The sequence below is a fragment of the Mercenaria mercenaria genome, chromosome 4 (assembly GCF_021730395.1).
Source record: "Mercenaria mercenaria strain notata chromosome 4, MADL_Memer_1, whole genome shotgun sequence".
NCBI classification, from domain to species: Eukaryota; Metazoa; Mollusca; class Bivalvia; order Venerida; family Veneridae; genus Mercenaria; species Mercenaria mercenaria.
In genome coordinates this window covers 64,118,248-64,134,712 of record NC_069364.1, presented here as the reverse complement: position 1 = coordinate 64,134,712, position 16,465 = coordinate 64,118,248, and the positions used below count along the sequence as shown (strand labels likewise).

At 35.5% G+C, this 16,465-nt stretch overlaps 1 protein-coding gene across 1 annotated transcript in view; it reads left to right on the top strand.

The window, feature by feature from the left end:
- LOC123552925 (uncharacterized) overlaps positions 1-16,465 on the top strand; it is a 106,474-nt gene that overhangs the window by 31,995 nt on the left and 58,014 nt on the right. The window contains exons 13-20 of the mRNA XM_053541508.1: positions 2,072-2,173; positions 3,668-3,890; positions 5,497-5,685; positions 7,188-7,303; positions 9,023-9,225; positions 11,116-11,139; positions 12,992-13,180; positions 14,004-14,133. Coding sequence (XP_053397483.1) covers positions 2,072-2,173; positions 3,668-3,890; positions 5,497-5,685; positions 7,188-7,303; positions 9,023-9,225; positions 11,116-11,139; positions 12,992-13,180; positions 14,004-14,133 — 1,176 coding nt within the window. The remainder of the gene's footprint in view (positions 1-2,071; positions 2,174-3,667; positions 3,891-5,496; positions 5,686-7,187; positions 7,304-9,022; positions 9,226-11,115; positions 11,140-12,991; positions 13,181-14,003; positions 14,134-16,465) is intronic.

Genomic DNA, 16,465 nt, shown 5'->3' with positions numbered 1-16,465 from the left:
AAATCAAAGGAAAAGCTTGTTAACACTCTAGTGGCCACATTTATGACTGTATCTTCATGATACTTAGTCAGAATGTTAATCTTGATGATCTTTAGGTCAAGTTCGAATCTGGGTCATGTGGGATCAAAAACTAGGTCACCAGATCAAATCAAAGGAAAAGCTTGTTAACACTCTAGAGGCCACATTTATGAATGTATCTTCATGAAACTTAGTCAGAATGTTAATCTTGATGATCTTTAGGTCAAGTTCGAATCCGGGTCATGTGGGGTCAAAAACTAGGTCACCAGGTCAAATCAAAGGAAAAGCTTGTGAACACGATAGAGACCACATTTTGCAATCAACTTTAATCAAACTTGCGCACAACTTGTATTGGCATAATATCTTGGATCCTTTCAAAAACTGCATGATAGAGACCACATTTTACAATCACCTTTAATCAAACTTGCACACAACTTGTATTGGCATAATATCTTGGATCCTTTCGTAAACTGGCCAGATCCCATGATGGGTTCCAGAGTTATTGCCCCTTAAAGGGACCAAAATATGCTATTTTTGCCTTGTAAACACCATAGAGACCACATTTTGCAATCAACTTTAATCAGACTTGCGCACAACTTGTATTGGCGTGATATCTAGGTACCTTTCGAAAACTGGCCAGATTCCATGATGGGTTCTAGAGTTTTAGCGACCTAAAGGGCCAAGATTTGCTATTTTGGCTTTTGCAGCCATATAGAGATTTCATCTATGGTTTGATTTGATACAAACTTGCACAATATCTTTAACAACAACAACTTTTAGGTTCCATGATGAATCTGTCAGATCCATTCATAGGTTTCGGAGTTACGGCTCTGGATTGACTCCTGAAAGAGCCAGAGTTTGTTAATTTTTACCTTTTGAACATTGTGAAGTGACATTTTGTATTTTACTGGCTAGATTCCATTATATTGACTTCTAGAGTTTAGTGCCCCTTGAGCAAAATTTTCTATTTTGGCCTTTTCAGCCATATAGAGGTTTCATTTATACTTTGATTTGATACAAACTTGCACAGAATGATTATCTTGATGATCTCTAGGCCTGAATCAAAACTGGGTCATGTCGGGTCAAAAACAGATCATCAGGTCTAATCAAAGAAAAAGCTTGTTAACAACCTAGAGACCACATTTATGACCCTATCTTCATGTAATTTGGTCAGAATGTGTATCCATGATTTCTAGGCCAAGTTCAAAACTGGGTCATATGAAGTCAAAAACTAGGTCACCCGGTCAGATCAAAGGTAAAGCTTTGTTAACTCTCTTGAGGCCACATTTATGACCTATCTACATGAAACTTAGTCAGAATATTTATCTTGATGATTCCTAGGCTAAGTTGGAAACTGGGTCATAGAGGATCAAAAACTAGGTCACCCATTCAAATCAAAGGAAAAGCTTGTTAACACTCTTCTTCATTTGATGTGAATGAAACTTAGTCAGAATGTTTGTCAACATGAAATATCGAAAAAAAATTTATCTAGGTCATGTGGGGTCAAAAACTATGTCACCAGGTAAAATCAAAGAATAAGGTTGTTTACTCCCTAGGGGGCACATTTTTTATTCTATCTTCATAAAACTTGGTCAGAATATTTGCTATCATCAAGTCTTGTATTATTTTAAATCTTGGTCATATGGAGTAAAAAACTAGGTCACTAGATCAGATCAAACGAAGAACTTGTATACACTCTAGAGGCCACTTTTTTTGTTCCAATCTTCCCAAAACTTTGTGAGAATATTTGTCTTCATGAAATTTTGAACAAGATCAAATCTTGGTCATTTTGGATGAAAAACTAGGTCAAATAAAAAAAAATGCTTGTTTACACTCAAGGGGCCATGTTTTTTGTCCAGTCTTAATGAAAATTGGTCAGAATATTTGTCACCATGAAATCACTAGGTAAAACATGTTTACTTTGTTATGATGTGTTACTCAGGTGAGCAACCTAGGGCCATCTTGGCCCTCTTGTTTTTACATTTACAAAAGTTGAAAATAAATCACAAATGACAAATGAAAATATAAAAATGACTTTTGTTATAATTTGCAGGCTGCAACAGGAGTTTCAGTGCTCATGAAACTAGGACTAAGTGTATACCCATCCGTCTTTATCTCATTCAAGGATCTACCTAGTCAACCTGTTATTCCACTGGTAAGGTTTGATATCATAGCTCATAAAACCACTGAATATTAGGTACCTTTGTGGTGCTGCAGATAAGCTGTGTATTTGTATATTTTATGCTCATTTAAAACTTGAATAGGCACCTGGTTTATTTGTCTTGCATACAGGTTGCACCTGTGCCTCGGGATTTATGCATAAAAAAAACACTTAAAAAATCACACCAAAATCCAAATAAATTTTCTGTTTCTGAGTAGCTTATTTTTTTCAGTGTAATGATACATTGAAGCAAATTGTTAGGTCAGTGGAGGCTTACATTGAGAGTATGTGTGTTTGTTTTGTCTTTTTTTTTTTTAGCTCTGAAATTGAATTAAAATAGAAAATGATTTCTGCAATAACATATCTTTCAAAAAAATTATATATATTATATAGGTATATAGAGGATATTTGTTTGTTTTTAGTGAATATGGAATATATCTCACTGAGAAATAAGAAAATTTCAGATGTTTTCATGAGCACGTAGCACGAGTGAAAATTTTCTCACTTTTGAGGTGAGATATTCTATATTCACAAAAAACAAACAAATTTTCTTTTTATTTTATGCTTAATTACATTGAGATGTGCATTTTGCAACAAATTTTAATCTCAGCGCATGAAATATGCACGTGAATGAACATGCCATCAGACGTGTTGTGTTGTTAGAAAGACGCACACAACATAAAATTTCATTTTATTTTATTGCTTGCTGCATAATGTTATGAAGTTCCCATTAAGTAAAATAATCTCAATTGAGAAATATACTATAAAGAACAAAGTGTGACAACAATTTTCAGCCTGTTTTAAGTAAATGATTTAAAATTTATACACAATGTACAAGTAGATTGGCAAAGCTATATCATTTACAGTGAGTGATATGCAGTGAGTGATATGGATTATATCTCACTGATAGAATACAGTATTTCATCAGTTAGCATAAAATAAAATTCTATCTCCACAATAAATTTGGGAAGAAGTTTGTTTTTTTCTGAAAAATAAAAGATACAATGTTTTCAACTACAAGTGTGTAGGGTACTTGTATTGCTGTGCTATACTTGAACATCATTGTTATCAAAATATTGTGGAGGAATTAGGATTACAAAGAAATACATTTGAGCCACGCCATGAGAAAACCAACATAGTGTCTTTGCAACCAGCATGGATCCAGACCAGCCTGCGCATCCGCACAGTCTGGTCAGGATTCATGCTGTTCGCTAACGTTTTTTCTAATTTCAATAGGCTTTGAAAGCGAACAGCATGGATCCATGCTGGTTGCAAAGGCACTATGTTGGATTTCTCATGTTGCAGCTCATTTTGTTAATATGTGAAATTTTTCATTAGAAAAACTCAATTTATTTTACTAGAGTTAAAGTTTTCAGATGTTCAGGTAAGGTTTTTGATATGCATAATAAAAAGAGGAGATTTCTTGAGAACAGGATGTTTGCTAATATTGTAACAGTTCTTTAATGTTTGTTATATAATATATTTCAGGACCAGTTTTTCCCAGAAATTCCTGGAATTGACAAAAGGAAGGAGGTATTTTACACAGTGGGTTATAAGGCTAGATTGTCTGCTCCAGTGACCAGTTTCATACTGAGACAGTTGCTTGTCCACTGCACTAAACTGAGAAGGTTTTGTTTGGTATGGCAGACTGGTTTCATTATACAGGAAGGCATTGTTGAGACTCTGGTGGAAAGCAGAGAGGAAAGTGGAGGTAAATGTAGGCGTAAATAGAATACACTGAATAAAATTTCAGACCGGATGTTTTGGGTTTAAGCTCACATGGTCAAAAAGCGCTGATTATTCACTAATGACTGTGTCCATGTTTTGTCCATTGTCAGTCAATAATGCTTTGAAACAGCATCTACTAACTACTCAGCCAGTTTTGACAAACTTCACAGACATGTTCCTTTGGTAGTCCTCTTCAAAGCTTTGCTAGACAGTCTATTCCATTAAAAGAGAAAATATTAAAATATTTTGTTAGAAACTGCTAGTTTCATTAAAAAAAAACTCACACAAGCATTTCTTGGATGACCCTTTACAAAGATTTGACCTTTTTTTTTAATTGTCAAAAATGGCCACCAAGAGGTATGGTCACTTTTTCTTGTATACCTACATGTAGATACTATAAACATTAAGAAATTGTCCAGTCAAAATGTTTGCCTGATTTTGAAATAATTCTATGAAAATAAATGTATAAATATGGCGTATACTTTGAAACACTTCTTGTAAAAAAATGCTTGACTATTCTTACAGGTAGTTCCTTTTAAATAATTTGAGAACAACTTGACATATGGCCTACAAACTCTGCAAGCACATTGCCAGTGGGCAGTGAATGAACATTTTGATTTTAGGTCTGAGGGTCAAAGGTCAACGTCACAGTTATTGTTAGTACAAAAGGAACATTCTTCATAGACCCCTATCCAGTTTCAGATTTTCAAGACAACAGTATGGTCACTGTCATGCTTTGTATTTAGATGGACCTATTGTATTATGATGGTGCTGGGCTGCCAACTGTTTGACTGCAATTGAGTTTCTTCTGAGAAACCTTAGAATGCTTTGACCGATGATTCTCAAATACTATAAGCACTTTGCTTTGAGAGTGTTTTGCTGTAAACAGCAATGCTCTTGTTTTATATTGAACAAAAGAAAGTGTTCTGGGTGAAAAACTTTGACCAGTATCTAAATAAGAAGTAGTAAGAAGCTTTGAGATTATATTTATTTCATATCAAATCAAAAATCTATAAAATGTAACAGATCTGAAATTGACAAGTTCTTTTGAGATACAAGCTAGAACTGTTCAGTTCTGTGTTTATGCCAAACTATCGATAACATTTTGTATTGTTTATCACATAAGAACATGCAGTGAAGTCTCTCTAAACCTAATGACAAAGAGATGAGACGTTGTTTATCAATAATGACACTTTCTTTACTCTTCATTTAATAAGGGGGCCTCCCTGGTCGAGTGGTTAACGTGGCTTACTTCAAATCACTTGCCTTTCATTGATGTGAGTTCGAACCTCACTCGTGGCATGGCATTCTTCATTGGAGGAAGCCATCCAGCTGACTAACGGAAGATCGTTTGTTCTACCCGAGTGCCCACTCGTGATGAAATAATGCATGGGGGGAGGGGGGTAGGGGGCACCTGGGGTCTTCCTCCACCATCAAAGCTGAAAAGTCACCAGATGACCTATAATAGTGTTGATGCGGTGTTAAACCCAACAGAATAAATAAATCATTTAAGAAGCGCCGTGAAACATGATTTCTTGAGAAAACAATCTATCTTGTTATTTGATATTTCTTTATTGTTATTGAATCAGGTGGCAGCTCCATAGGCCTGTACTGCCATACAGTTAAACAACATCAGGGTGAAGATGTCACAAAGAAACTAGAGGAAACAGTATGGAATGCAGCCCTACAGTTCAAGATTATGTTGGATTTTGTATTACAACAAAATAACATACCTCATCACATGTCTCTAGTTATGGGAAAACAACTTTCAGAAGACAGTAAGCATATGTACAGTTTAGATAATAAAAAATAAGAGAACTGTTTTACTTTGCCTGTAAGGTTTTTGCTATACAGTTTAATTTGTTAGCCACAGCTATCCAGCTGACTTATGGAAGACCTGTGGCTTTACCAAGGGGTCCACTACTGACTGAAATAATGTCTCTACAGGCACCTGGAACATTCCTTCAACATCAAAAGCTGTAAAGTTGCCATATAACCTACAGCTGAGATTGTTTGACTAGAAATCGAACAGAAAAAATAATAACCTTTAGCCTGCTGGCGGCAAGTGATTTTGCCTTTACGACCAGTACAAACAAAGATCAGCCTGCACAGAAGTGCAGGCTGATCATGGTCTGCACTGTTGGCTGTTCAGTCAGTACATTTTCATTGAACACCCCTTCAAATAATAAATGGTACTGCCTAAACTGAAAGACAGACCAGTCCATTTTAGAAATGAAGCAGGGTAAAGGTTAAGGACACCTCTGAGGAACATACATCTGTCTACAAAAACATAATTTTCTTCTCCATAAGGTAAATGTTTTATTATTTTTTTTGTCCAGAGTAACAACGTTTGTACAACAAGTACATTGTTATCCTCTAATCATTGTTCATTCCAAGAAATTGCTGTGTATTGCCATGTATTGTTAAAAATCCAAGTTTGTCTTTCAGTTTACTAGTACTAGATATGGTACTGATGGGAATCAGTCAAAATGTACATGTCAGTAAATCAGTGCAAAATGTTTTGGATCATTGATTAATAATGATAAAAATCACAGGTATAAAGTATGACTGAACAAAGATAAAAAAGTTTCTGTATTATTTTTTTTTTTTTTTTTTTTGAACACTGTGCTCAGTTATTGTCAGTTGTCTCAGTTCTGTCTGATTAGGAAGCATTGTATGTGCACATGAATAGTTAAGGTGGCAGTTGTTCTTGATTTAGCTTATTTAGGAGACACTTTTAATGTTAAAATACTTAAAGCAAGCTTTGAATTACATACATGTGATATACATCCACTTACAAACTAAGTGAACAGTTGAACACAGTTTGTGAGTGAAAGAGGAATGAATCCCATACAATGAAACCACATTTGTGAGGGAACAGTCAAGCTTGCCACAATTTGTGAGTGAAAAATAAGCAATCCCACACAAAGAGGCCAAAATTTATAAGTTAAGGGGAAACAAGCCTTAAACAAGCCACAATTTGTTAGTGAAAGGTGATTGAATCCCAAACAGGCAGGCCTTAATTTGAGAGTTAGAGGTGAACAATTCCCAAACAAGTAGGAGAAAGAATAGGCAGGTCTGAATTTGTGAGAGAAAGAAGAATGAATCCCAAACAAGCAGGCAACAATTTGTGAGTGAAAAATAGAGCAGATCATAATATGTGTGTAAAAGAGGAAAGTTTTTTTTTTTTATTTAATAGCAATAAAATTGATAGTTACTCGTAAAATCGAATTATTACTGTTAATTTTTGTGGTATTTTATATATTGTTCCCTGTTACAGGTGCTGTGAGTGCTTTAATAGTAAAGCACTCCTACAGAAAATCGGAACAGAATCCAACAGGTCCAGCAATGTGCACAAAATGTGGAATACAGCCAACTGTCGATGCACTGCCGTGGGTAAGTAGTTGAACTGGTCTATTCAACAGCTTGTAGACAGACAGATCTGTGTAGATCACTTGTATATGAGGGGATAGTGACCTTTTTGTCATGGTACGTTAGTTATGTATATGGTCCTAAAGAATTATGTCCGAATTCCATATTTGAAAATGAATTCATTAACTACAACATTGTAAGAATTTTACGTCCGTGAGAAAAATCTAATTGCCAATTTTTTTCGTATTTTTTGTTTGAGCCACTAAATTTCGCCAATTGAAGATTTTTAGCACCAGAATGAAAATTTTGTCGCATTTGTCGCCATTTGCGACCAACTGTGGGAACCCTGCTACAATCTGTATATAAACATAAAATATATAAAACATGTTTCTGTGTATAATCTGTACTGTGTATTATGAATGATGATTTGAACACATAATTATGTAATGCGACCGAAAAACTGGAATATATTATTACACATTTATTTGATTAATAAACATTTTGAAACAATAGACAAGAGTGCAATATTCTGAATTTCATTTTAGTATATCTAATGCATGAAGATATATCAGTGCAACATAAATTAAAAGCGTATGTATTTTGTCTCAAACATAGGATATTATTATTGATGGCCACTCAAAAGTCTAGATTCTTGACAAGTTAAATATCCATTCTAGTCTTGTGACCAGCTATAAACTGTGAGGAATAAATCAGTTGACCAAAAGGGGACATGGTGTGTTTTCAAAGATCTAGCATGGTTACCAACTAAATTTGACTATTTAAGGAAAAAAACTTGTAATGTGACACTCCTCCAAATGGTATCTTCCATTTCTCTAGGGCTGACCATAATAATAATGAAAAATATTAAACGAGTCACAAAGCAAGGCACAGCATGGTAGTGAACAGCTTCAGGAGGCATGACAGAGAAGTGGTATCCTCCATGGGTATCCATAATAACAATGAACAAACAAGTCGCAAAACAAGGCAAAGTGTTGTAGTGGTTATCATCAGTAAGGCTATGTATCATTTAAGCAAGGCTATATACAGCTAGGCAAGGCTGTATAGAACCTATGTATGACTAAACAACGCTATAAAGATATTACCATAGTACTCATGCAACTCCTTTTCCACACCATTAATCAGTGCCATGTAAGTAAAAGAAAAGCATCCAAGTTTGTTGCCAGCTCGGGGGCATATTGTCTGTAACATAAATGGTATGAAAGTTCAAAAACATTTAATGCAAATATATAACATTTATAACTGGATACAATATCAAGGGAAAATTGTGTGATAATATCACAATTGGTTATAATACATGCGTATTTAGGGTGTGGCGGCAGGGAAAAAATATAACTTGACATTGCTTTGTAGCTAGTAGAAGTTTAACTGACAATATTGCACATGGTTTCCCCATTAATATGTTTGTATGTCTGGTTTGGTTCCCAGACCAGTCTTGTTTTACTATATGCTATGCTTATGCTAGACCTAGAACCACAAACCTGTTTTGCTTCACACCAACTAAAGTAAACATGAATGTTTTCATACAGAATGAAATAAAAGATTTTATGAAAAAATAAAGACAAAATAATTTATAGTAGTTGTAATTGCAACTTTATGTACATGAGTTTATATATTTAGCCAAGTTAAATATATTTCATAAAAATTATCTGGATTTAAATCATTCTAATGATAAAATATTTTTATGAAAATTAAGCATAGTAAATCTTTAATTCTTATTTGTAGATGTTAACAAGAAGCCTAAGCAGTGACACCTTAGTTGAAGAACACTATGTTGCTGATGAAACTGTGAAATGCTGTGGCAATGTCGTTAAATTTCCTGACAAAGGCCTGATTGTTATTAAAGCAGGTTTCATTCCAAATCATCAGCCTTCATTCAAGGTGCACCTTCTGAAAGGGTCTGTTGAGAAATTGAGGATTGGTTTCGGGTGAGAAAACTATTAGATATTACAAATTTCAGTTAATTATTTAGCAATTATGTTACCTGAATAGTTCATTATGAGCTCTAGTGTGCTCACTTTTTGGCCATGTTCTGTTCATTATCCATAGATGTGTTGCCTATACCAACAGAAAAAACTGAAACTGATTGTCAGATATCAAAATAATTTCACAGACTTTATTATTTAGTCACCATTTACTGATATACCTGAAAAAAACTTAATTGGTCCAAAACATGAGCACCACCAGCAGCATTTAATTTACATAATTTTCATAACTCTCAACTTCAAAGGTTTTGTCTCTGAAATTGATGAACATATTTCAAAATAATTTCATAAGATTTATCATGGGATGGTGCAACCTTCACTTAAAGGGAGTTTTATTTTCACTATTGGATTTGACTTTTTTTGCAGTACATGCTTACAAAAAGCCATGTGGTAAAAACTTCAGAAAATCTCTGAAATGGATGATCAGAGTTCCAGTTAAATTAACAGAAATGATCGTCTGAAGACCCTCTATATATTGGTGATAATGAAATTGATTCATAAAAAAGCATGGCCGTCTTGTGTGTGGCTTGTTTTTCCTTTATTGTACCCCCCGACAACAAAGTTGTAAGAGGGGGTATACTGGTTTCAGGTTGTCTGTCTGTCCATCTGTCCGTAGATGCAATCTTGTGCGCACCATCTCTCCTTATCCCCTTGACAGAATTTAATGAAACTTCACACAAGTGATCAGTACCAACAGTAGTTGTGCATGGGGCATGTTAGGTTCTTTTAGAAAAAAAATTTGCAGAGTTATGGGACTTTGTTTTTTTGTTACTATACTATATACATAGACACAATCTTGTGCGCACCATCTCTCCTCATCCCCTTTACACAATTTAATGAAACTTCACACAAGTGATCAGTACCAACAGTAGTTGTGCATGGGGCATGTTAGGTTCTTTTAGAAAAAAAAATTGCAGAGTTATGGGACTTTGTTTTTTTGTTACTATACTATATATATAGACACAATCTTGTGCCTCTCCTCATCCCCTTGACACAATTTAATGAAACTTCACACAAGTGATCAGTAACAACAGTAGTTGTGCATGGGGCAAGTTAGGTTCTTTCAGAAATTTTTTTTGCAGAGTTATGGGACTTTGTTTTTTTGTTTCTATACTATATACATAGACACAATCTTGTGCGCACCATCTCTCCTCATCCCCTTGACACAATTTAATGAAACTTCACACAAGCGATCAGTAACAACAGTAGTTGTGCATGGGGCATGTTAGGTTCTTTCAGCGACCAAAATTGCAGAGTTATGTGACTTTGTTTCTTGTTAACATACTATGTACATACAGTCTGCATATGCAATCTTGTGCGTGCCTAATCTACCAAACCCTTGCACACAATTTGATGAAACTTCACACAAATGATCAGTACCAACCCTAGTTGTGCATGGTGCATGTTACATTCTTTTAGATAAATATTCTGCATAGTTATGGGACTTTGTTTTTGTTACTATACTGTATACATACAGTCTATATACATACAGTCCACATAATTATGCAATCTTGTATGCGTCAAATTGCAATGTACTGTGTCAGTGCATGCGGGGGGTACATTCATCACCTTTAGTGATAGCTCTAGTATACATCTACTCTGAAATTGTTGATGAGAATTCGGATTTATTTCATAGTAATCCGGTGACAAAAGATTAGCTGATTATGTAAAATTAATCTATCAACATACATGAAGGTCATAATTATATTTCTTTTTTCTTCGATGATGATATATATTTTAAAGTGTTAAAGATCAAGTCTATAATTTATTTATTTTAAGATTTATTCACAATTAAGAAAGTTCCTATTATGACCCATTTTTTCTATTTTTCAGCTACGGACTTTTACCAGACAAGAAGTAAGTGAAATTATTCAATAAATGTCAAACATACTGTACTACAATAAAATTGATAATACAGACTCAGCTTAAGCTAGTTGTCTGTTAGTAAGACACTGGACTACAAAAATGAGGTTTTTGAGCTTTAGCCCCTTCTTCTCCAACTAAATGTACTTTTTTCAAGTAAAAATGCCCTATATTGGGGATTTACAGCTGGACCACTAACGAACCAGGAAAGCTTCTGGAATTGGAGCATCTTTTGTATTTAATTTTTCGTCTGAGGCAACCAAAAAACTGATAAAAGAACAATAATTTTGCTTTATGGAAGAACAGATACAACAGGTACTAAGGGAATTATGGATCTTTTACAATTGCTTTCCTATCGTATACATCTGAAATCAATTTATAGACTTTCAAATTAATTACACATAAATTTTCACTGTCATAATTGCATGACTCAGGTCATGTGGTCAAAGGTCAGATAGCTCTGTTTCATGTCTAAACTGCTGAAAGAACTTGCATGATACAATATTACTTTTTAACCTCGTCAAGTTGGTGTGTAGAGTGCATTACCCAGGTCACTAGGTTCAAGGTTAAGATCCCACTTGGGAGTTTAAGTAGCTTTATTTCATATCTGTTCCATGTCATGAATACTGCTTGAAGGATGTAGATAAAACTAGCGTCAATTGTTAGCGTCATGAAGAGAATTTGCAGAGCACTTTCCTGTATAAAAGCGATGACTGGGAATACACAATCATCATCATCATCATCATCTTTATCATCACCATCATCATCAGTAATAGCTTAAATTTCTTTTTTAGCTTGACTATTCTTCTAATAGTCTAGCTATTCTACTCACCCTGGCGTCCGTGTCACACCTTGGTTAAAGTTTTGCATGCAAGTACATAGTGCTATCATATAAAGGCATATAGCTTTGAAACTTATTTTTTTCTTTTTCTAGGTCAATTACCAACCTCACTAGGTCAAGTCATATAACTCTGACATGTATTTTGACCAAATTATGCCCCCTTTTGGACTTAGAAAATCCTGGTTAAAGTTTTACATGCAAGTTTACTATCTCCAAAACTAATGCAGATATTGAATTGAAACTTCACAAGTGTCTTTGGGGTTATAAAACTAGGTGATAGCATCAAGTCCCATAACTCTGACATGCATTTTGGTCAAATGATGCCCCCTTTTGGACTTAGGAAATCCTGGTTAAAGTTTTGCATGCAAGTACATATAGCTATTACTTTAAGGCATATAGCTTTGAAACTTATTTTTTCTTTTTCTAGGTCAATTACCAACCTCACTGGGTCAAGTCCCATAACTCTGACATATATTTTAACCAAATTATTCCCCCTTTTGGACTTAGAAAATCCTGGTTAAAGTTTTGCATGCAAGTTACTATCTCAAAAACTAATGCAGATAATGTATTGAAACTTCACATGTGTCTTCGGGGTTATAAAACTAGGTGATAGCATCAAGTCCCATAACTCTGACATGCATTTTGGCCAAATTATGCCCCCTTTTGGACTTAAAAAATCATGGTTAAAGTTTTGCATGCAAGTTACTATCTCCGAAACTAATGCAGATACTGGATTGAACCTCTTTAGACATTAACATTTAGGGTAATATTCCTGCTTCTGGGACAACAATTCAAGAAGTCGAGCATTGGCTGTCTTACGGACAGCTCTTGTTTATATTGTCATTTGACAAATCCAAGATGTATTATGTTAACTTGTTAAGATGGTATATGTCAGAAATTTTCCACAATTTACACTATGGGTGAGAGTGTCTAGTTGATTTTGTTTAGTAGTTTGAAAGGATGAACATCAGGCATCAGTGATATAAGATTGTGTTTTGTTTTCAGGATATTTCTAGGAAGAGTGTTTATAGACTTTGGAGAGAAGGCACTGGTGAGACAGAAGACAAGAGAGCTGAATTACGTGACTGAGAGTACCTCTCCTATGCCAAATGTACCACAGACGGGAGGTGACATTATCTTCACACTGAAGGAAAATGATTCAAACATGTTAAATGCAGTAGTCAAAATTTACAGGTTGGTTGTCATCTCTAGTTTTAAAAGTTATAAACATGCAAGCTGAGGTAGTATTTAGGTAAACCTTTTGACTTAGCACAATACATTTGTGATGCTAAATTCTTGCTGATCAGATATCTTTTGAATAAAAGTAATGTTGTTGTTGTTGTAGTAGTTTACAACCATTTAGAAATAATAGGACATATCTTGTTTTTTGCAGTTTGCCTTCCATATCAAAATGTCTGCACTTTCAGTGTAAAAGTAAATAGTAGATATTTGACATGTTAGTATATAATGAGGATCTAGAAATAAGATTTGAGCCACGCCATGAGAAAACCAACATAGTGGGTTTGCGACCAGCATGGATCCAGACCAGCCTGCACATCCACAGGCTGGTCTGGATCCATGCTGGTCGCAAACCCACTATGTTGGTTTTCCCATGGCATGGCTCAATTATTTTTACTTTGTTCTGGTTTAAGATTTCTGAATAGAATATTAACGGCTTAAGCAATCATTTTTAGCTCATCTGATTTTTTGGGGGAAAAAAACCATAAGTTATTGTCATCTCTTGATTGGAGTCAGTGTTGGCATTGCCTGGTTAAGTTATGTGTTTAGGTTAGCTTTTCTACTAAACTATCAAAGCTATTGCATTAAAACTTGCAACATAAATTTTCACAATCATAATTTGGAGATATACAGGTATGACCCAGGTCATGTGGTCAAAGGTCAAATAGCTTGATTTCATGTCTAACCACTGCAAGAACTTGCATGAAACAAATATTAATTGTTAAAGCCACTAATTGTACTGGTCTGAAACCATTAATCACTTCAATTCAAATTGCAGGAGCAAGGAGTTGGTAGCCAGCACTGATATGTCAAACCACTTGTTCCAACCATTCATAGAAGTATATGATACTGTAGAAGGAGAGACACCAGAGATACTGGTATACCCACTGCATATACCACAGGCTAAGGTAAGACACCAGAGATACTGGTATACCCGCTACATATACCACAGGCTAAGGTAAGACACCAAGATATACTGTAATATACCACACAGAGACACAAGATACACATATACCACAGGCTAAGGTAAGACACCATAGATACTGGTATACCCGCTACATATACCACAGGCTAAGGTAAGACACCATAGATACTGGTATACCCGCTACATATACCACAGGCTAAGGTAAAACACCAGAGATACTGGTATACCCGCTACATATACCACAGGCTAAGGTAAGACACCAGAGATACTGGTATACCCGCTACATATACCACAGGCTAAGGTAAGACACCAGAGATACTGGTATACCAGCTACATATACCACAGGCTAAGGTAATACACCAGAGATACTGGTATACCCGCTACATATACCACAGGCTCAGGTAATACACCAGAGATACTGGTATACCCGCTACATATACCACAGGCTGAGGTAAGACACCAGAGGTACTGGTATACCCGCTACATATGCCACAGGCTAAGATAAGACACCAGAGATACTGGTATACCCGCTACATATGCCACAGGCTAAGGTAAGACACCAGAGATACTAGTATACCCATTACATATACCGCTCACTGTGGCCCAGTGGTTAAGGCGTCCACCTCGGGATCGGGAGGTCAAAGGTTCGAGCCCCATGGGGACCGTTCGTCCGAGGGATGTTTGTCATGGGACTCATCCCGAAAAGGCCGGTTTGTGAGCCGCGAGCTAGTTAAATGAATGGTTACTGACTTCTATCCGCCTGGCGCCTGGCATAGCGGTAGGAGTTGGGAGGTAATTGGTACGCACTATAAAGGTGTCTCAGGGATTCTTTAATACCTGTTTCATATACCACAGGCTAAGGTAAGACACTCCAGAGATTCTTGTATACACTTTATATATACTAGAGGTTAAGGTAGGGCAACAAAGATTATTATGTAAACATTACATATACTAGGGACTTAGATTAGACACTAGAGATTCTTGTATACACATTACATATACAAGAGGCAGAGATACTTATATACACATTACATATATCAGATGTTAAGGTAAGACACCAGAGATTCTTATACATTACATATACCAGAGGCTTAGGAAAGACACCATAGATTGTTGTATACCTGGTACATATAACGAAGGCTAGGACACCAGAGATTATTGTGTACCTGCTAAATATACCAGAGGCTAAGGTAAGACACCATAGATTATTGTATACTTGTTACATATACCAGAGGCATAGGAAAGACACCATCGATTGTCGTATACCTGTTACAAAAAGGCTAGGGCACCATAGGTTGTTGTGTACCTGCTAAATATACCAGAGACTAAGGTAAGACACCATAGATTATTGTATACACGTTGCATATTCCAGAAGATAAGGATAAGACACCAGAGATTCTTGTATACCTGCTAAATATACCAGAGATTAAGGTAAGACACCAGAGATTCTTACATGTTACGTATACCAGAGACTAAGGTAAGACATCATAGATTGTTGTATACCTGTAACACATACCAGATTTTACTCCAGAGGTTTTCTATACCTCTTAAACATATCAGAGGTAAAAATTTGACCTCAGAGAACATTATGTACCTGTTACACATATCAGAGATATAAAAGCGAAAACACCAAAATTATTGTATACCCGTTAAACAAACAATAGGCTAAATTGGAACACCAGTGGTTCTTATAAATCATGAACATATATCACATACCAGAGGCTGAAGTAAAACACCTCAGATTCCTGTGAGCCCCATGCATAGAACAGAGGCTAAAATCAGACACCAGAGAGTCATGTTTACCATTTACACATACCACAGGCTGAGACACCAGAGATTCTTTTATATCCGTTACATATACATGTACTAGAGGTAAAGGTATGACGTAGATTCTTGTATATGTATTACGCATTCCAGAGGCTTAGGTTTTAGTAAGTGTCTGAAAGGAAAATGACAGAAATCAGTTGGGAAGGTTAAGTACTTTTAGCTTGACTATACAAGGTTGAGAGCTGTCTTATTGCCTGAATATATACATTGGCATCCACATCCAAAGCTTGGTTAGTTAAGATGCAGATCACTTTATCTCAGATATATTACTTGATGGATTTGCTTCAGACTTAAAAAAAAATGTTCCTCATCATCACCCATATCATGTAGCACAAGGACCGTAACTGTTGCACTAATATTTCATTAGTTATGTCCCATTTTTACTTAAAATTTCAGGTTAAAGTTTTAATGCACTTTCACTCTATCTCTTTTATTCTTTTTATTGCTAAATAGTTTTGATTCACACTGAAAACAGATGCTTCACAACT